The sequence below is a fragment of the Parambassis ranga genome, chromosome 9 (assembly GCF_900634625.1).
Source record: "Parambassis ranga chromosome 9, fParRan2.1, whole genome shotgun sequence".
Lineage (NCBI taxonomy): Eukaryota > Metazoa > Chordata > Actinopteri > Ambassidae > Parambassis > Parambassis ranga.
Window position 1 is genome coordinate 21816536 of NC_041030.1, and position 22670 is coordinate 21839205.

The 22670-nt window shown below is 43.2% G+C and overlaps 1 protein-coding gene across 1 annotated transcript in view; it reads left to right on the forward strand.

Moving 5' to 3' along the window:
* cfap299 (cilia and flagella associated protein 299) overlaps window positions 1-22670 on the forward strand; it is a 51079-nt gene that overhangs the window by 24033 nt on the left and 4376 nt on the right. The window contains exon 4 of the mRNA XM_028414769.1: window positions 13558-13700. Coding sequence (XP_028270570.1) covers window positions 13558-13700 — 143 coding nt within the window. The remainder of the gene's footprint in view (window positions 1-13557; window positions 13701-22670) is intronic.

Genomic DNA, 22670 nt, shown 5'->3' on the forward strand with positions numbered 1-22670 from the left:
AACACAAATTCCTCACAAACACATGCACGTGCACACACACGCACACACACGCACTCATACTCAAAGGTGCAGAGGTATAACTATACAGTCATAGCCGAAACATTCACTGTTGAGCGTCAGATCAGCAGTTAAAAAGGCTGAAAAAGATCGGCATGATGGGGTTTTGAATGGCCAGTGCTCAAGGGCATCTTTTAATTAGCACCAAGGTGCCCTTGAGCAAGGCGTCAAACCCCCAGATGTTCCAAGGGACTCTACTCCAGCAGCAGAAGACAAACTATCTAATAGAAAATGACCACACTGATCATAAGCAAGCGAAAAATATCGTCTTCTATTATTCATACTCAGAACCTTACTGTTCTATTGTATTGGTCATACCAACATATAGATGGACTGTCAGTTAGTTTCTCAACACATATCGGTTTGTTATTGTAAAGCAAGGAAACTGTGGGAAATGCATTCCTGTACTCGCACTGGAAACTGTCTGTTATTGAATAATAGTCTTTCTGTTCCTGTGGTCTGGTGGTTATAACTCTGCAGAACCTCTGATTGCTTTTCACAGCCCTGTTCACAGTTCACTCATCTTGAGCACCAAACAGGAGACTGCTGCCTGATTGAGATGGTTGGCATTCTTGGTACTTTCTCTGACATGTTTGGTCTGTAACGAACAGGCTTTGAAAGCTTCTGTCAGCGGCAGAAATGCCTAATAATGTGGAAAGACTTTGTCTCAGGTCAAAAGAATTAACCTCTAGTTGTGTGCGCGGATAAAGTTGGATAAGAGTCAGACAAGGAGCATGATAGTCAGGTCTTTCAAGATTTATTTTGGGACCCTCCCACTCTTAAAAACACACTTCAGTTAATTTTGCATGGCCTGCTTGGTATGTGTAAGATTTCCTCCTCTTCCCACCACACACCCTCATTGTTCCCCACAAAAGGACACTCAGCATACTTGGAGATTAGCTGAAACTGAGGCTTTGGGATATTGTGTCTTTGCTACCAGGACACATGTTTGCCTTGTTAGCCTGTTGATGGTTTTCTGTAGCTTAATGCTGTTTTAAGGACCATTACCAAGTAGAAAGAGTCTTGCAAAATAGCAATATGTTAAATTTGAATATGTTAAATCGGATCATCTTCAAACTATATGACAGCTCAGCAGGAGACCTCTGGAGGTCCTACCATTGTGATGCTATGTTCCAGGACCATATGGGCATATCTCTTATATTACCACATGCAGATTTCTAAACATAGTCTCTTCTGTCCTGAAGCCTATCTACACATTCAAAGGCCTAATCATAACCTTCCTTTGCAGTGTTTATTTCTGTCAGCTAAACCTTTAATTACCAGACTGGAAATCAATCTCCTGCAGGTCTTTCATTTGTTAGTGTTTGACCACCTAAATTATTATCTGCATTTAGCCACCAATAAAACCTCACCACATTTTTAAAGGGAAGATGGATGGAGACCTGTTTGAGCAGTTTTCTGCTCTGACCCTCTGCAGCAGGTTTGGCCATACACTCACCTCATTCTGCTTCTTCAAATAGTTTGTCTAAGAAGAAATTCGGTGTAATTACAGGGCATGCCTGCAAACGTTAGCATTTAAAGCTGCTGGTGCTCAAGAGTCCCAGGAAAACTGACCCTGAAGTGTTACGCTGCCACGCTCTCATAATCAATGTAATAACGCTCTTTTGGAATCTACCTTTAGCAAACACTTTTTGTGCTAAATCCAGGAACAATAGTAATTGAATTTAGAGCAAACATGTTCCCTGAGCTCTGCCCAGCCAGTGGCCCAGCAGTCATTTGTCTGTCTTAAGAACTGATTGTGCTATGTACACTTTCCCTTTCAAAGCCTTACACCTGCGGCTTTGTCTGCCCGGGAATGTGTCCGCAAATATAAGACGCTGATAATGCTGCACCTGTTTTATAAGTTATTTTAAGCAGGGTAAACAATAATCATGGAACAGCTCATCATTATGCCATGAGCAGGGCTATTAGCGCGGTTAGTTTCAGTTCATAGGCACGCAGTTCTTTATACAGCTGCAAAAGCTCAAACAGAGTTCTTATTTCATGTTTTGTATGTTAATGAGAGCAGTGGTGAAAAGTCATCCTAAGGCTTTTAAAACAGACATAAAATGATGGTGATCAAGTATAAAGAGGGGCAGAGAGCAAAGGGCAGACTCTTTGGTCTCAGTGCACCTGTGTAATCATCCAGTCGATTCTACAATGATGGAAATTTACATTTACCTGAAAAATGATCTAATTAGGTTTGTAGGATTAAAACAAACTAACATGGGGGATTGTTTTATGGAGAGAATGCACAAGGTTACTGTGTGCAGCTGGACACAGCGTTTAGCTACATGCTGAATGCATCAGTTCTTCAAGCTGTGCCTACAGCAGGTCAGCCTGTAGTTGGCTCGACCTAAACCAAACTCACCTTGTACAGGCAGTGATGTGTTGCAGACCTAGCGCTATAGTTTAAAGTATATTTCATGTGAAGAGCAGAAGTGCTGACCAATGTATTTTTAAGCTTCGGTCGTACCATAAAGGCTGTAGGCAAATCCTGACTGAAGCATATCATTTGCACATTTGGCGTTCAGCTGAGAGGTAGGGCCTGTTACTGTGAATAAAAGGCCCTGGACTCAGTTTAATTTGATGGACACATGGGCCATTGCAGACATCATGCCTGTGACCTTTCAGTTACAAGGTGGTTGCTGTAACCACAGGGCCACCCTGCCGCCTTCAGCTCACTGGTGGTTCCTGGCCTCACTCAGTTATATTCCTAAATGTTAGCAGACTTAATACAGTGGAACTCCATCATGTCACATGCAATGAGTGGTTAGACAAGCCGTTTCTCATTAGCTTGTGGACTGGAATCAGTGCGTGTGTGTGTACAGTATGTGAATGTGTGTGTGTTTGTATTATGCATTTACCATATGCTCACAAGCATAGGCACATTCAGATGTGTGTGTGTGTGTGTGTGTGTGTGTGTGGTTCACGTGAGATCAACAGGCAGGGACTTCCCCTCTGCTTGGAGCTAATCCCTGGCTGCACTGCCCAGATTAATGTGCAGTGGGAGCAAGAGCTGACAATTAGAAAAGTGCTTGTTCACTTCAAACCCTCAAAGAGAAGCCTGCTGTGACAGACGCACACCACAAATGTTAACATTTCAGGAGACGTAAAACGCTGAAACGTCTCAGAAGACAATCTGTAATAATGCATGGCATACTCGCTTTGATCAAGAAGGTAATTGTTTCATGTTTGCAAATCACGTTTTGGTAGACTTGCGGAGATCAGACTAATCTCCAAACATTTTAGGAGGAAATTGTGCCCCACCCATCGCCTTTGAAGTCTGTTTTTTTTCTCAAAAGGATTGACAGCTAAGGCTACACCATGAGAAGTAAGTGGAGTGGAGACTGTGTATGTTGGTGTCAGTTAGCAGTGGGTGAAACATTGCACGTACGCATTTCTACTAATTTAAATGCTTTGCTCGCCCCTCTTACTTCCCGCATCCAGTCCTATGCTTCATTTAAAGATATTAGTCGACACAAATCTCATTACACTGTGTGTGAGCAACAGATTCTCACACTCTGTCTCCTCACACAGGCATTTATTCGTTGAAGGTTGTTGCTAGGGGTCACTCATAGACTGCAGCGAATTCCACGACAAGTTTCATTTTTACTCACTCTTTACTTTTGCTTTTTTTCTGCTGTTTTAAAATGCGAACTCCATGTTTAAATTACATGGGTAGTTTTAGAAAAGGCATCATCCCGGTCACCAATGTTACAACTCCTGCTCTTTCTACAGCACAGCCTGCTGGCTAAAAGCGCCTGACTGACTGCCACAGGCTCATGGTGTCTATACCAGCCACAGAAACTGACAGAAAATCGTTGCCTCCTGCTTCATACCATGTGCTTTTAGACACTGACCTTGTGCCTGAGTGAGAACACCCTACTGTGAGCTTTGTCCACCATCATCAGTTTCAAATGATACCTTATGTTTTACAAATACATGAACATGTTCAATGATTGCCCTGAAAGCCCCTGTTGTTGACCTGGAGATGACACAGAAAAGCACTGAATCCTTCTTGTTTCAGACAGAACCTGAACTGTAGCCTCACATGTGAATCAGAGTTACAGCTGGCTGTGTGAACTGTGGTAAACAGTATCAAGATGAACCTTTCTAAGCAGTTACTATGTGGCTTCCTGTATCAGAGGATGCAAGATGTTGAGGAAATGACTCTGAGATTCAGTAATTTTTACAGCTTTATGTGGTTGGTCATGGTTTTGAGTTATGTGGCCTTAAGCTGCACCAGCAGCATTCAGGTCCGACAGAAACAAACACTCAGCAGTTTGTCGATAATAAATATGTACCTGTAATAATCTGGTATAAGTTTAAGAAAGAAAGAAAGAATAACCCTAAGTCATGTTTAAATGTCTTCTTCTATAATCCCGCCTGTGCTTTAAATGTACTTTAACTCATGGAGCACAGACTTTTTATGAGTGGATGTCTACTCCACAGTTGGAGGGCAGCAAAGACATGTAGTCAGTAAAAAACGTGGGAATAAAGACAGCAAACCCCTTAGTCTCACTTCATCTGACAAAAACACAACCCAATGGTGTCCAAGACAAAGAAGGAAGGAAAATAATTATGTCTCAGGGGCTTTCTGGCGAGTGTGTTTTCATAGAGGTAGTTCAGAGGACAACTCCCTCCTCTTATTATTATTTTTTTTGTTCTGCTGCCTTCTGATTTCCACACCTGAGCCGACCAGGTGAAGATTTACACCTGTGTTAGCGTCGGAGTCTCATAGACTTCATACTTACATATTAGCTGTTCCTCATACAAACAGCCCTTTTTTACACACCTCTTGAGATGGCGTTTGAGACTGTGGACATTACCTCCCGTACTGACTGGATCAGAGCAGAGCTGGCAGGACATCAGTGCCACACATCAAAGCAGCGGGCCTGTTTGCTTTGCATTAGTCAGGTCTTTGCTTTTAATTTGTGAAGCTGGAGTGGAGTATGGGAGCAGCAGAGGGATGTTAGACAGGTGTAGCACCTGTGCAGCGCTCGGTCAGGTCACATGGATGGACTGAAACACAAAGCATGTTATGTTAAACTTCAGTGGAAGACGGAAATCATCAGAGAGCAGTCACCGGTGTAGAATGTGCGGGTGACTCTTGTGTTAAGAGTGGAAGACTGGTATTTGTTTACTACATCGTCATGTGGTCACGGTGGCCTTAAAGTAGTAACTTTGTGAGCTGGGGCACTGCTGACCAATCTAACATGTATTCGCCTGCACTCAAAAATCTGTTAAAACATCCGTCTCAAATAACAGGAAGGGAGTGCACTCAAAAATAAAGTTGTTTGTGGCAGCCGTGTTCGTGCCCACTTTAGATGGGCGCTGTGCAATCTTTGCATACCTTCCCTGTGGGTAACAATAATTTAAACCACATTATAATGAAGTGTCTTTAAGGTGACCCACCAAGAGAAACTTGTGCCACCGTGATGCCATGGCTGTTTGCGTGCCCTGTCCTCACGCAGATGTATGAGAAGTGTAATCCTCGGCGCAGCTACAGTTACCTGAAGGTCTGGCCTTTGTTCCCCCCCAAGAAAACACAGCAGCTTATGTTCTGAGCGGCTCCCCACTGAAAAACAAAGACGAGAAAACCTCAGGGCTTTAATGCCAGGCGTTCATGAACAAATTCTCAAGGACTCAGATCTTGATAAATGCTTGCTTTACAAATATCGCAAGCTGTTACTAGTTTCACACACCTGCACAAGCAGATCTCTCCGAGTTAGCTCTTTACTGTTTTGGTGTGTTCATCTTTAAGGTACCGTTTCAATCATACAATCATATGTTCACCTACAGAGAGCAGGGGACAGTACTTAATAATTAAGGATATATTCTGTGATCAACATTGATATAGAAATTTGTCTGCCAGATACATTGCTTAAGGAAAACATATCATGCATTAAGTGCAGAATTATTCCACACAATAAGCTTTGAAAGTGCTGTGTTAGTGGCGGTACACCACAGTTTATGCCCTGCAGTCTTTTGTGCAGGTGATACAGGTCTTGTTTTAACAGGGAGGGGGATCTCAAAATAAAACTGTTTTCCCAAAGAATCCCAGAAAACAGAAAAGACCCAAGTTTGCAAAACGGCTTTTGGTTTGTACAATCCAGGAGGATTTTCTGCACCTAAGACGGCATGTGGTGAGGGAGTCCAGGCTTGAACTGACTTGTTGTCCTTTTATGAAACCTAATCAGAATTGCATGTGCCACAGAAACTCAAAAGGCATCAAAATATTGGTCTCTTTTTAGTTTTCTTTGTCATGCGAGCAAAATTGTGCAGTTCCTAAAACATCTGTGGGGCCTGCACGTTGTAGCAATGTGCCGCACAAACCAAGTTTAGCCCCAAGACATGAAAATAAAAGACTAAACAAGACAGGAAATGCAGCAAAAGAGGATTGAAGTGCCCACAAAGTTAATGACACATGATCCAGTTTTTTTATTTTTTAGACAAGCTTTCACAAACTTACAAGTGGACAAGCAGCTCGGCTGCTCCGCTTTCACATATATTTTAGGCTAAACTTGTATTCTTCTTCCCACTGGTAATTTAAAAGCCAGTGGAATGTGGGAAATGATTGTAGGAGTGGAGGGGAGGGAAAAGATATGCCTTGCTTGGTCGCTTTGGTGTCTGAAATCCGTAGCTGAGATGGCGTTTGACTGATTTGTGTTGTGACCACATGTGCCAGACCCGCCTGCTATTCTCAACCCGTAATTCCTCCCTGAATTCAGGCATGCGACTAATTTACTGCAGGGGCAGGATTTTTTTTTCTCCTAGAGGGAGCAGAAACTTTACCCCTTTTCTGTTACAGGACTCTGCACCGAGCGCTGTAAGTGATGCCACCTGTCAGCCTGACAGCTTATTCTCCATATGGGGAAAAGGCCTTTATCAGCTGCAGTGGTGGGGACCAGGAAATTGTCTGCCACCTGCTAAGTATATCAGACCGTTTGTAGTTTACAATAGTGTATAACAATAACAACAGTTTACCATTGTATTTCCGACACTATAATAATTATGAATCAAGTGGGTTTACAGAGAATATATTTAACTTCATCATGATGCAGCTGCACAGCAGACGGTCTACTGATGCACATCAACTTTTCCTTCTGCTTTTCAGTCGCCTGCATTTCACTTGTAAGTTATATTACACATTAGTTGATTGAAAAAGAGAGGAAGTAAAGCATTACTTGACTTTTTTTGTGCAAAAATCAGCTGTACACTGGGTGTAAAAAGACAGAGTAGCTTTAAGAAGACTGGTGCAGGTCATGTTTTCATGCTCCTATCTCTGCAGCAGGAAGTTGCTTTGGCACCGTTACACTAAAAGCATGGTGTGACTACCTCTGTGAGCTCCACAGTTGAGGAGGCACATCCAACATGTCTTCCAAAGACAATCGCAACCTCCAGCTCAGAAACTGTGCTGCTGCTTTTTTTCGGTCAGCCTGCAGCACGCTGGCTTGTTGTTGAATGGCTTCTGAGGACAATGAAAATTCTCCAGTTTGTCCAGCCAGTGTGAACTGATGCAGTCACAGAAAAAAAACACAGTAAAGCTGCGCTGCAGCATGGGCCAAACTAAGGAGGTTTTAATAGAATTTCTAAAACATCAATTGCGAAAAGCAGCATAGCATTTTCTGATTTCGAGTGCCCTGTAATTTAAAGTGTGTGGGTTCAAGCCACTTATTTTGTGGTGATGGCTTTACTGGCGGGTTCTCCAAAAAAGACAGAGGCCAACGCAGCCAAGGGTTGAGCTAGCTGCCTTGCCTCCCTTACTGATTGACTGAGCCGCTTCCCCTTTGGTATTTGGCCGCAGTTGTTCTGCCCTCATGGCTAACCTCACTGGGCGTAGCTGTCCACCGTTGGGTGTTCAGAAAGCGCAATAGGAGGACACCTGCTTCTGGATTTATTTATTCCGACTCTTGCACAAACACCCTCGCAGTCTGTTTATGGATGCAGAGAGACCCCCACCAGCCTTATATTCTAACATCTCTACCTGCCCATGTAACAAACATACCGTATTATTACCTAATGAGAAACAAAAAGATCTAAATCCACTAATACATGCTTTATGTAATATCTGCAGAAGCACGCACGTGGTGTTTCCAGAAAGCTGAGGACAACATTAAAGGATTGGAGGAAATTTAACCATGAATCTTCCAATCCGGTACATTTCAGGGAATTTAAAAAGAAGTAACTTTCACCTTTTTGTGTGGCCCGACCAACCTCCTTTATGCAGACTACAGATATAACATGAAACCACAGAGCAGAGCTAGAAGTCCTTTTAAACAGTTCACTTGTGCATTTTTGTGCCCGATGCCAAGACATCTGTCTGTGACACACCCTGTAATTATAAACGAAAGGAAAAGAAATGTCTTCTGATTATTTCCGTCCTTATTGCATGCACACTCAATCAGACCAACAAGAAGCTGCAATAAACTCAAAATATTTTTTTTTTGTTGTTGTTTTTTTTAAGTTGTTAAGGTGACATGAGGCTCAGTCAGTGACAGAAATGAAAACTGCTGCTGCTTCTGCTTGATCTCTGAAACATATAGATATATCACACTTCATTTTGGACTTTAAATTGACATCAGCGAGGAGAGAGTTCTGGGAGGAGGGTTTGCAGAGGGATGTGATGAGAGGTTAAAGGGTGCTCGAAGAGATTATGGTGACTCACTGTGGAGGCAGCTCACAAACCCTGCTCTGGTGTCTGAGAGGCGCACTCCAACACGCTCCACAGTACAGTAACTGTGTGTGTGTGTGATATTTAGAGATTTCAGTCAGTGAACTCTGGCTCTGGATCACATGTCCTGCAGGTAGATGCCAATGGATATAACACACCTCAGGACATATGGTTTCTACCGTTGCATCTATTACACAAGCTGGCTGTGCGAAGCCCCCCCCCCCCCGCCCTCGTACTCCTAACACCCTCCCTGCAACCTCTGAAACATACACACATACTTCTCAAGGAATATCCAGGAATGAGACAGCCTGCCAGAAACAGAGTTCCCACCTAAAAAACATTCCTGTAGCACCGGCCATGTTTTCCTTGCCCCGACAAATTTACACAGTTGTTAGTGATGGCCTGGGATTCCTCCTAAAGTGCAGCCCACCAATAATAAACAGTATGGCAGCTGACACCACAAGACACCTGCACAGCTCCCTGACACTGTGGGATTGTTCCCAGGATCTGAGAGGGCTGGAGGATGGGGGAAGAGGAGGCCACAGAGGCCAGCGGACAGGTCGCTGGTTTCAGGGACAATTAGAGGACAAGCAGACAAGTGTTGTACACAGGGTCGTGATTTATGATAAAAGATGGCCACCAGAATTAACTAAAACAAAGCACTACTCAATGCATAAAGTAAGGGCATAAATTAACTTTGTGTTCTATTGTGATTTATAGAATATATAACTATAAAGGTACTGTGTCGCACACACACCCACATCCACACACACACACTCCTCATGTCACAGGATGTCAGGTGGTGCGGCCATTGTGTCCCCACCTGTAGGACATTGTCAAAGCACAAAGGAGGGGCACAGTACGTGTCAGCCTGCTGTCAGCTTCTGTTTGACCTGAATTTGTAAATCCCTCTCTTTCAGCCGCGGGGCTTTGAAAGATTAGCCAAAGGTTAGTGGAGTAATTCACATCTGTGTGTGAAGAGGCAGGGGATCCCTCCACGGTTTTCACAGACCTCAATAATTACGACTGTCAACAGTGTTCAAGTTTCACCGTTTGTCTCTAAACGCATAAGCATGTTCATATATTGAATTTTTTTAAGGGTGGGTTAGCCCACTAGGATTTAAGATGCTTTGTAGTGTTTCCTGGATTATAGATTTTAAGGATACTACTGTTCTTTTCAATTTATTTAACTCTTTATCCTGAGGCCAAATTTCAAGTCTACACATTAAATAAAGATTTTAAGCAAGGAGAACAGCCAGTATCAGAGAGAATCTCTCCCTGTGCAGCGCTCTGTTTCTCAGGCACTCAGCAGGCTGATGTTTGCCATAAAGAGGGGCCTCTCACTGGCTGCCCTGTGAGGTCACAGCACCTGTTCTCTGTAATTGCTGGCAGGTGACGTAAGGCCTCCACTTGTTTTCGAAGGTGTAAGGTGGAGGTCCCCCAGCTCCAGCTCAGAGGGGGGGGGGGGGGGGGGGGGGGGGGGGGGGCTGGAAACTCGTGTTTCTTGTTTTCAGCAAATAACAGAAGTCTGACTCGTTTGTTCTGCTCCCAGCGAGTGAAATGGAAACCGGCCCGCCCGTCAAAGGCCAGTTACTAAAATAAAATGTTTGTATGTAGTGTTTTCTGTCAGGTGTTTTATGTTAGACAAAAAAAAGCATGATGACATTTCAGAGGCCCAGATATGTTTAAATGAATGTTCTTGTCCTACTGACTGCCTCTGGATTTATACACAAAAGGCCAATTTAACCTGTATTTTATCAGCACTGCCCAAATGGCTCTGGTCTGCTTCGCCTGATGATGTCTTTTCCACGCTGCCTGCAGGAGGACAGGAGCCAGCAGATAGGGTATATGGCTCAGGCCTTCAGCCAGCTGTGAACCTGATAGCATCTGTTTTAAGCATTTCAGAGATGGAGAGAAAGGAGCCCTCTTTTCTTCTGCGCTCTGGTGTGCTAGTTATCTCATGCCTTTTTAGTAAAGGGATCCACAGATGGCCCGTGTCCTGACAGTTATACAAATGTGATATCACTAGCAGAGGTATTCTGCGAGGATCCTCTTACTGCGTTACTGTAGGCCAACAAGTGCGACTCATTCACGCTGACAGTAAACAAGACACAAAAAGAGCCACCCTGAGAAGAAAAGCAGACTTTTCATCTCTGTGAAGGCAGACAAAACAACCTCTTCACACCTGAGTGTGTCCGGTGTTTGGAGTTCTTCCCATGCATTGTCATCGTCTGTTATCTAAACCATCAAACTGACATGAAAAGATCATTTCATGTTCTGCTGTCACCTGAGGGGGTTTGGACTACTTGGCTTTGTCTGAATCCAGTGACAAAAGCATTTGTCATCCTTTTTTTTCCCAGGTTGTGTCTGGTTTGAACTCACTTCAAAGCCCTTCTTCTCCAATGAGCAGCTGGGAAACTGTCCTTACATTTATGAGTTTTGTTTATGTTTGAAAACTCAAATATTTTTTGATTTTTTAATCAGTAATCAGTGTTTGGGTTATAGACAGCCTGAGTGTCGCCTTTACAAGTTTCTGCAAATGAGGTCTGTTAACTTCATGTAGTTTTACAAAACTGACTTTGTCTAAAATGTGGAGCTCTTCATAGATCTTTAATTCAAATGAAAAAAAAAGGACTAAATCAGAAAAAGGACTCTAAGAAGAGTCACATAGGGGATCCCTCTACAGCAGCGGTCCCCAACCTTTTTTGCACCACGGACCGGTATCATGTAAAACAATACTTTCACGGACCGGCACAGAAAAAAACAAAAAAAAAAAAAAAACAAAGTGCATAAACAGACTCTTACTCTTATGCTTAATTAGTGGGAGCCTTTGAGCTTTCCCAGCAATGAGGCGGTCCCATCTGGGGATAATGGGAGACATGACACCCGAAGTGTGTTTCCAGTCCACTCCGTAATTTTGTTTTGGCCGTCATTAATTGCTTCAGTCGTTCTTGTTCATGTTTTCTTCCATGGCTTGTCTTTTAATGCAGGGTGCTCGGTCTCGCAGTTTTGAAGGCTTCGTTGCCTCATTTGCGAGTCTGTCGCCACACATCACTCAGAGCGGACTTGGTGTGTGAGAATCACCTGTTGCAATAAATCCGTATTTTAAATAGGACTCCTGATATAGTCTTTTAAATGCGGGTTTCTTTTTCTTTGAAGGGGTAGGCTCCTCTTCTTCTGTCTCCTCGTTAGGCCTTTTCCCCTTTCCGAAGAAGCTCTCCAAAGACGTTTGTTTTTTATTTATTTTTGCTGCTTGTGGGCTTAATTTTGGGGCCGTATCCCGTGACCGAGACAAGCGTCTGGGCAGGTGCTTAAAGGCACAGGCGGATGAATCTGATCGATTTATAAATGAAACAGCTGTCAGACTCAGATAATGAATAATATATGTTTTGCTCAGTCTTTCTGTGCGGCCCGGTACCAAATGACCCACGGACCAGTACCGGTCCCCGGCCCGGTGGTTGGGGACCACTGCTCTACAGCATGCACATAAATGCGCCTAAATAAGCTGTTGAGTGCCAGAACATGCTTGTCTAAAACTGCAGTTCCCCCCACAGCCTCTGGGGTTTGACCCCTGATTCCTGACTGTTTTCCCATTGATGTGTTTCCTTGTTGTATGGGGGAGAATTGTTTTTCAAGTTGGCGTTAAAATGGCTGATGGTGACTATGCATGGATTTTCTGTCCCCCGTGGCACGGTTGCTTTTTTTTGGTTACTTTTGTTGTTATTTGACTTGACGTTGAGGTAACGCATTAAAAGCTGTTTAGGTTAACACATGCTTTCATAACATTAAACACGTTTTATGAGGCAGCCGTCTGCATTTTCAGCTATGGGCTAACAAGTCCCACCCCTGCAGGGCAGCAGATGCGTACACAGTTTTAATAGGTTTTGCTGGTGATGAAGGTCTTGACACCCTCTTTTCAGGAACCTATGGGTTCTGTCATAGATGGACTCCTGTTCTACTTTAATGAATCCTAGGAACTACAAGTAAAGCTGCACTCTGAGATCTGACTGTTCTATTAGTAACATACGGTACTATCAGGTCCTGCAGATATAATGGAGCAAGTCCATGTAGAGCCTTGTAGGTAAGGAGAAGGATCTTGAAGGTTATTCTTGAGCCCACTGGGAGCCAGTGAAGAGACGCTAGAACAGGAGAGATATGATCCCTTTGGCTGCTTCCTGTCAGAACTCTAGCTGCTGCCTTCTGGATCAGCTGCAGGCTGTTCATGCAGTAATGTGGACATCCTGACCATAGTGAGCTGCAGTAGTCCAGTCTAGAAGTAACAAAATGGAGGAGTCTTTCAGCATCACTCTGAGAGAGGATGCTCCTGATCTTAGCAATATTACGGAGGTGAGAGAAGGAGGTCTTAGAGACCTGTTTAATATGAGGGATAAAGGACAAGTCATTACCTTCTCTGTTTTCACCTTATTTTATTTTAAGGGTCCCAAATAAATTACACAGTTTTGGTTCAAGACTCCACATGTCGTTTCAAGCTACATTCTTCCCGTCTGTAGGTGTGTTGGAACGGAACTGAGGCTTTCTGTAAGTTGAAGGATTCAGTGAAGTCCCACGCAGCACATTCTGTAGACAGCCCACCTCGGTGAGCCTGGGCCACTGCAGGATGACATAGGCTGGAGTCAGTTCTGATTTGAACCTAATTCAAAGTATAACATGAGCCTTTGTATTTCAAAGTGGGAGGATATGTAATGGATCCCATCTATCTGTCCAATTTCCACAAGTGACATTGTCCTGGTTTTACCCAGGAGAGGCTTGATGGCCGTGATTATTTACACAGAGGCTTTCTTTCTTTTTCTCTCTTTTTACAGTCGGTCATTTTCATAAGGGATCATAATACACTTGGACAGGAAGTATCTGGCTATATAGACTACGCCCACAGACTCAAGACCCAAGATTTTGAACCATTTTTCAGCGGAAAGACGAGGCTGATGCCAGGACGTTCGGATTTATGGTAAGTCTCCTTCCACTCTAACATGTCTAAGATTTGAAGGGCAAGGAAATGTTATTATCCCGGATTAAAGATTCAGCTTGTCGTGAGACACCAATATAGGTTCGGATGGAGGTTGTGCAGAGGGCCGGTGTACATAGTTCATATGTACAGCAGCAGCAGCAGCAGCTGCTGTGACCTCAGCATGGATGAGGAATAAATAAACACTGCTGCAGTAAAGCGGAGTGGAACTGCAGAACCTGTCAGGACAAGACCGACATGATTAAAGTCAGGATACAAGCAAGCTTAAAGCAGGATCCACTTTGATCTGCTTCTAATGAACCGTAAATATGTCATCACAGATGAATGTAACCATTTTTATGTGCAGGGTCAAACCTCAAGATTAGACGCACTGATTGACAAATAGATCCGCTAACTGACTGTCAAAGCCCTGGAAACAATCAAAGGGGCACGCATTATCAAATATAATATATATATGCTGCAGAGGCTGAGCATATATATATATGTTGTTGCTGGCTGTTTGGAAGTGTAACAGAATTAGCAACTGTGTCAACAATTTCATATTTTGTTAAATATTGTCCAGTCCAATACCTACAAAAATACTAATATTCTATGAGACCGCTGTACATCATGCACTGTATGCTGGACAACGACGGTGTCACTGCCAGTCTCACAATAATTCCAGGACAGGCCACAAATGAACTGCTGACCTCACAGGGGTAAGCTAACCTCTTCCCTCGTGTCTCTCAGTGGGGCAGGTGACATCTTTCTAATTCCTGCTGTATCAGGAGAGCAGAGTACACAGAGAGCTGTCAGCAAATTACCTGAGCCAAAACCATCCCTAAATTCCACATACACCTGCATAGTAACATGTTACCAACATTTCAGATACGTGCGAGAAATCCCATAAGGACAAACACAACTGGACGGGGGTGAGAACCAGAGTGTGTGTTGCAAGGGTTTTTGTTCAGAGTTCAGCCAAACGGCACGCAGCCTGTTTAACCTCAGTGACAGGGAGCACAGCCTGGACTCCAAGGTCCTAATGAAGCCATGTTTTTCCATCATCCTACTCTTACTTTTCTAGAACAAATTCAACTTGGAAACTCCATCATCTAACATACATCACAACAAAGTGTGTTATGATGATTACAGGGGCTTTAAACAAACACCCAGTTTTTGTAAAATGTATCTGGACGACAGGTAAGAGGCAGCAGCTGGCACTTACATGCACATTGCTGCTGCCTTCTGTCAGGTGCATCAGACAGTATGTTGCCTTTTTTGAGCACAGTCCTGGTTCATATTCAATGTGCATCATGGTAGACTGCAGCAGTCAGAACACATGAGTGACAGTTGGTGTTTTATTTTTGGAGGTGGTTGGTCCCTTCCTCTGAAACCGTGTCAAGTGTCAGACATGCAAAGCTTTGTTGTTTTATTTATCCATTTCTCACCATGTGTTCTGACACACAACCCTGCTAGTGGCCTTGAACTCGGCCTCTTCTCTGGTGAGTAGAAGCCCTAACAAGCTGTAGGTGTGAGTCATTGGGCGAGCATGCCTGGAGGTACAGCCTACTCCCTAATGATGCCTTTATGAGGCTTCCCCCCTCCACGGGTCTCCCAGCCCTCCTTCCCTCTGACATCTGACTTCACACTTCCTTTGTCAGTCTCATTTTTTTTTAACTTCTAAACCTCTGCTTCATCACATTTACACATCTCTCTGTCTGTATTTCCAGGTTCTCTTAAGTTATGTTCCAAACTGCTACCTCTCCTATGTCATCCTCCACTCCTCTCAGCTCCCACTTTTTTTTCATCTCTGTCGGGAACAATAACACCCAGTGTGGTTGCCGCTAAGAGGGAGCAGATGCTGGAGCTGCTGCCCACTCAGTGCACTAAACCTCCCACCGCAGGACTCTGAATCCTGTCCCTCCTCCTCCACAGCCACAAAGAACACAGAGCAGCGACACCAGCGCCAGCTCTGGCCTCCACCTCCCACCTCCAGCAAGGAAGGGTGGATAGGTTCACAGACACAGTTTTAAGGCTGGGAAAAGCAGCAGTAGTAGGAGAAAAAGTAGCAGGATGGCTAGCTCTGTAACAGGTGGTTTTGACCTTTGAAAAATAATGAAACATGTGGATACTAAACTCAAACTCAACAAGCGTACGAAAAAAAAAGTTTTCGCATTAGCATGTGGGGTCTGTGTAGAAGATTCTTGCCACAACCATCATTTCGAAGGTTCAGGAAGCCATTAAAGGATGCAGGAACTTCTGGAAATGCACAGACTACACAGTCACCTGCAGGGTATCTTTGCATTTGCATTGATTCTGTAAGTCCAGCAAAGAGTGAGCTAAAGGCTGGACTTTTATTTTAGCAAGCACACTGGGTGGGTGGGTAATATAAAGACATACACTGTAAGCCCCTGACCTCCAGGGAAAACCTGGTTAAAGCTAATGCAGAGTTTTCCTGATTGATTCTGTTGAAAATTTTCATTCAGGAGTCAGGACAAAGTTGATGAAAAGCACATAGTGACAAAAGTCATGTATGAATTAAAGAATGCCAAAACACAGCCTGATAATGAGAACTGATAATGATGTGCTCATATTTGTGTTAATAAAACCACAACCTGACACGGACTCTGCAGAGCGGTGGTGTGTCTGAGGAATAAATCTGTGAGCTTCCGACAAAGACGTGCACACACACTAAAGTACCGACCCTGGTCTAATTAACCCACAGATCTGCAGCTCCGTGCACCCCGCTTCCTGCCACTCCAGATGTGCCTACAGCATCTCTGATGTCTATTTAATGTTCACCAGCAAAGTGACCATCTGTTTATGTTCTCTGGCTGTTCCGCTCCTTCCTCTCTTTATCTCTCCTCTCCTCACTCCCTGTGTTTAGTCTTTTTGGAGCCAGGGCAACATCTCACTGTGAGAAAGTTTTTAATTGAATTCTTTTCTACTTTACATTGTTTGTTTTGTGCTGATTTTCTGCAGCATTCAAAATGCTGAATAATACATTTCCTGTGCTGTCAGCCTACTTTCTGTGCGACAGAAACGAGCATTGAGTTTGAAGGTTGAAACTTAGCGCATGCCTCCTCTGGAGCCAAAACCATGCTGCCTCCACGCTCAGCCTCTGCAGTGCACCTGTGTGTCTTTCTTCATTTTCTGCTGTGAAAATATTTGCACTGCTGTCCCATTTTATTAAGTTTTAATACAAAAGAGAAACTGTTCCAGCTCCAAAGGTGATCTGGCAGACTGGCCCTGAAGCATTGTGTCCCGGGTTTTAATGGGGGCTGATGTGACATTCTATCAGAGCAGAGTTTGCCAGCTTGATAAATATTTGCTGGTAAGCCGGAACATTCCGTGTCAACTCTGTTGATCTTCACACATGGCGCGCACACTCTCCATTGGCTGAATCCTCAGGGTTAAATCCAATCGCAATGTTTGCTCTCCGCGCTGATATATTTGGACTGTTTGATAGATTCATCCAGTGCTCCACCAGCAGAGACCTCCCGCTGTTTTTTCCACGTCCATTTAACAACTGAAATTACTACTGGATGGAAAATACAACTATAAAATGGAACTCTGTGTAATAACTTTAAGTCTTTCTTATCAATGCGTTATCATACAAGAATGGTCTTAGGACCCAGCTCTGCTAGGGGAGGGGGAGGTAACATAAAGTAGATATAGATATTGGTCAAGCAAGGTACGACGGCGTATTAGGAGGAGGAGGGGGGCTAATATTCTGAGATTTAAAGTAGCAGATTTGCTAGAAAAAAACATGCAAATTTACGAGAAAAAAAGTCGCAAATTTACAAGAAAAAAGTAGCAAATTTGCTAGAAATAAACTCGCAAATTTGCGAGAAAAAAACTCAGAAATTTACAGGAAAACCTCAGATATTATCTGACATTAGCCTATAAAGTCGCAAATCTGGTTAGACGTTGCTTGCTGTCACGGTCAACGTGGAAGTTGTGACAATGCTGTGAACAAGACTTTTTTTCTCATAAATTTGCAACTTTTTTCTAGCAAATTTGCTACTCTAAGTCCCAAAATATTAGCCCCCCCTCCTCTTCTGGGTCAGTATTTTTTTGTCTTACAATGGCCCTAATATGCCGTCGTAGCAAGGTGTTTGATTGATAACTTAAAGTAAAACAATGAACAACCAAATAACAAATCAGGCGATTAACAGAAACAACAGGGTTGGAGTAACAGAAGCTAAGCGCGTGCCGGCGCGCGCTAAGCTAAACAAAAACGAGCGGCAAAATACAAACTAAGCCCACACAACGAATCCGACTGGTTACAATCGAACACAAGCCACACAGACAAACAAAAACACAGTAACCAGTCGGCACACACAACAAGAGGCACTTGGGATGCAGAATAACACCCAGGTCTGTGTAAAAAAACATAGTACACAAACCTAATGTGTAATGTGCTCACAATAAGTAGCACATGTTTTGAAAACTAAACAAGTATCAAAATCTTAATAATATTCAATGTAGAATCATAATCAGCTCATATCGCCGAACCTTAATAACTCTTTTAACAGAAGGATTTTATTTTTTACATAAATCCGATTGCTCCGGTTTTTCCATGTGTGTGTTTTGTCATGCAACAAAAGTGACAACATCGTCAGGAGCGCCTGAGTACACAGTTTTCACAGCTTATGACCGTGCTGTTTTAATATTTAAACTTAACATGAATTTATTCCCACCTGACATGAGACACAGTGATAAAAGGTGTCAGTGTGCATGTGGGTGGCTAGATGTGGGTCTGTTAATGGGGCTGTCAACTGGACAAGGTCCATCTATGATTTGTCATTGAATTAGACCCATGACACCCCCCAAAAGGCTTAACCGTAATTTCAACCCATTACGCCGCGGCCCTCTGCGCTGAAGAGGCCTTGGTGATTTACACTGGAAACATTAACTTCAGAAACAGTTGCTGGACTATGTGTTCTGAAGCCACTGAAGAAAAAACAGCTGAACGAACACACATGCTAGGTATGTGCTCCTTTATGATATATATCATCCATCGCTCAGAGTCCGGCTCCTCTGAGCCCTATAATGAGACTGTTGACATTACCCTGGAAAATGACCGCCTGGAGATAACAATAGAGCTAAGCACTGTAACTATGGAAAGTGAAGGGACACAGTGCACGTGTCAAACAGCCCACGGCTAACGCATAGGGAACCAGGAACGGGTGCTCAGAGCACCGTCATTGTTTCCACCAAATCCAGGTTCTCACACTTTTTACTGGTCCATATGTCTGGGTGTGGTGCCATCCAGCTGCTGGAGCTTTTTTTTTTTTGTGCGCCGACCGACCGTGCAGTCAGTTGCCCTGGTGACAGTTCATATGTGACAGTGAGGGAGGTGGGTCCAATAAACACATCCAAGTAACGTATGAACAGAATTCTCGGCACAGCTTCAAAAAAACACTTTCCGTCAAGTCTTTTCATGTTCAGTGTTAAAATATCTCACATCTGTCCCATTTCTCTAGCAAAAGTAAGCGGTTCACCATGGAATAAAAGTGGTTGACCAAAGAAATGTTAATTGTTGCATGGCATTTTGGTATAAATAGTCAGTGAAACACTGTCAGATCTAATTTACAAAGAGAAGAAGGATGCATGTGTCTGAAAGCAAGTCTCAGACAATATAATTTTCTTCAGATTTTTTAGGGGAAAAACCTCAATTTGTATTTCATAATTGGGACATTGCAGCAATCTATTCTGAACTTGCTTTACCCAAGAAAATACCAGAGACTGGTCCTATCATACCTTATAATTTTATGCATCAGTGTATTTCCCCACACAGTTCGGAGGCATCCAGTATGTGTGTTTCCTGAGGAGGAGGAGGATTACTCTGACAGCTGGCAGAACAGATAGCTGAAACATCAGACGGTATCCAGTTTCACATTTTAGTGCACCTCTTCACACAAAGTAACAGAGAATGGGACAGTAAATCTCAGACAGGTCTCAAGTCTTCATAACCAGTTTCACTCACGTTTCATGGACCTACATGTTTACAGCAATAAACATAATGCAGGTCTCTATAACAAATTTCTCTGCCATTTTATTGGCTTACCCTAACTGGAAGATTTGATGGTCAAAAGGGTGCATATTATTTAATCAGTTTAGTTGTCTTCAAAGGATGGGTAGAGGTAAGAATAGCATCATGAGTCTCAGGTCGGCTGAATAAATCACGTTTAACATGACAAGTAACAAAACTCAGTCAGTCATTCTCGTATCAATGTTCTTGTATCAATGTTCTCGTATCAATGTTCTTGTATCAAGTTGATCTCCATTATTTGTTTGTTCAGGCGATGTTTGTTCCTGATGCGTTCTACAAACAGCCATTGGCTCAGGGCCTCTGTCACCATGTTGAATCTCCCTAATAGCCAGCAGAGGTCGACACGGAGATCACCCCTCTGTCCGTATTCGGAGCTGAACTGTCTTTGGGAATATGACCAGGAAAATATCCAGCCCGGATACCAGCCGTAAAGTCACTCTGGTTATTGGCTGGAATACCTGGCCCTTTTCATAGCTATTCAAAAACTGACCATTCTGCAAAAATATGTATTTACATTTCCTAAAATTGCATCGTGGGGGTCTTGTGGGTTCTGGAAAGGCCACACGGGTTTTTATATATCGCTGGTACTATATGTTTTGCTTGTAATTTGTAGCGAGCACACTTAATATGTTGCAGGCAGAAAATGTTTTTATGGCTCAGATGCAAATGGGTGGTGGTGAACAGGTTTTATGTGCCACCAGAGATTTACCCCTGAAACAGAAAGCATCTCGACACCCAACAGATGAAATGTTTCGATGATCACAGGTCCTGCAGTCTTAGTCTGCTGAGACATATCAGCTGCTAATTACCAGCTGCATTATATAATTATCAGCTGCAGCAAAGTGAAACATAACCTGCAGACTGCCGGCAGCACTCCATTATGTCACGGTCCCATATTTATAGCTTCAGCCCATTCAGCTCCTCAACACAATGTACCTCTTCTCAGATTTACACTCAGCCTCATCCCTCAGGTCCAACTTTGTTGTTGGACCACAGACTACTATTGGGGAGCAGCCAAGGCCCACAAAAGAAGCCTTCAGCTACTCAGAGCGCCTCAGATGGACTCGGGTCTCTCTTGACTTGAACAGCTAATGGCGAGAACCAATGAAAGATGTTACTTGTTAGCAGAGTTGTATGTTCTTGTTGAACAATTACATTTGTAGAACACAATACAAAATGATGTTTTGATCAACAGTCCTCACATATAAACAACAGAGTGGGATTTACTCCTTTTTGGAGCCTGAATCTGTGGAGAGAACTGCAGGTTTGATACTTATTTTTTATGTCTTGTCTTATGCCCGGTTTACACTGTGCGATTTTGGGCTGTCGCAGACGAAAGACGACCATCGTAGGAGAATCGTGGAGATGTCTTTGGTTGTGGCTCTAAATCAGTGGTCTTACGTCGCACCGTGACACAACTTCCACGACGGCCATCGTCAGCGTCTTGCGACCAAAGACAAGCTGAGATAAAATTCTAGCGGTGTCAGAAATTTAGGATGACTGACTCACAGTGTGACAGCTGCTACGACCTGTCACTTCACGTCTTCCTCACATCGCACAGTGCGTCATGCAATGGTCTTATAAGATCACTAAAAATCGCACAGTGTGGAGAGGCCATTACACTCATTCACACAATCAGAAACCTGTCAGGTCAGAACATTCAACCACTGCTGCTGTTTTCCTGCTGAGGACGATATGTTCCGAATTAATCTGATGAATGAAAAACGGGCAGAGCTCTTTGGCCCAACCTAATGTAATACTGATTTTTCTTTAAGCCGATTTTGAGACCTCTGTCTTTGGTTTTGTTATTTTCATGTTTGGCCCTCTTGTGCTGAAAGGCTATGCTGAATCCAACAATGCAGTGCTCAGCCTCTCCACAATCAGATGCTTTTAACCAACAGTCTGCCTCGTATTTCACAACAACAAAGACAATCAGACCAATTCTGACTGAAGAATGTCACATGCATTGTATTCTGATGTATTTGTTTCTTGAGCCGCTTGATGCTTCTTCACTGATCAGTAATGTGTGGGGAAATTGTCAAATACGGATTAATTACCTCCTGAAGTTGATGCACATGTTAAATTATTTGAACATTTCTGTCACCAAGCTGCACACTTTTGCTCTGCTGCATCAGAAACAACAGAAAACTTAAAACCAGAGCCGGATCCAATCGGATGCTGTAAATTAATCAGCCATTTATTTTGGAATCCAAACCACTCTTTGGTTTCACTTGCTTATTAGTCACAGCTTTTTCTCTAATGCCTGGCTTGGTGAACTCCAAAACAACCTGAGGATGAAATTGGAAACAGACTTTTAACTTCTGGCTCTCAGTTATAAAAGAAACACAAACATTTCTCTTCATGTCACTCTCCTCTCTATTCTGCAAAGCAAAGTGCTTTTATAACCTGCAGTTCAGAATCAATAATGTATTGATAGAAGTGTAATCTGTGACGTTTTCTGTCCTCAGTGAACCGTGCTCCTGACCTCACTGTGGTGCTCATGTGTTATTTTAAAGTCTATAAAGGAAAATGTTCCAGTGAGCAGACAGCCAAAGGGTCAGGCAGCGCTGTGGGCATCCATCCATTCTTCCTGTTAAAATGTGAATCTTTTCTTCAAAGATTACATTCAGAACGTCCTGTGAAGTTGCACCACTGCGACTTTTATTCTTCTGCAACAAAAAATAGCAAAAATCAGAAACTAAATAGAATTATTTGTGAAGTGGAGCATCTGTTCTTTGCTTATTATAAATAGAGATGGGACTGAAATTTATGTTACACATCCTGGACACATTATTCATTAGCATTTTGCTAATTTTGCCAGCCAGCTTCGTCACCTTTTGTTGTCTGCGTTGTCCAAGTCTGTTGCAGTGAGGTGAGCTCAATCAGCAGGCTGTGAAAAAAACAACAATGCCTGG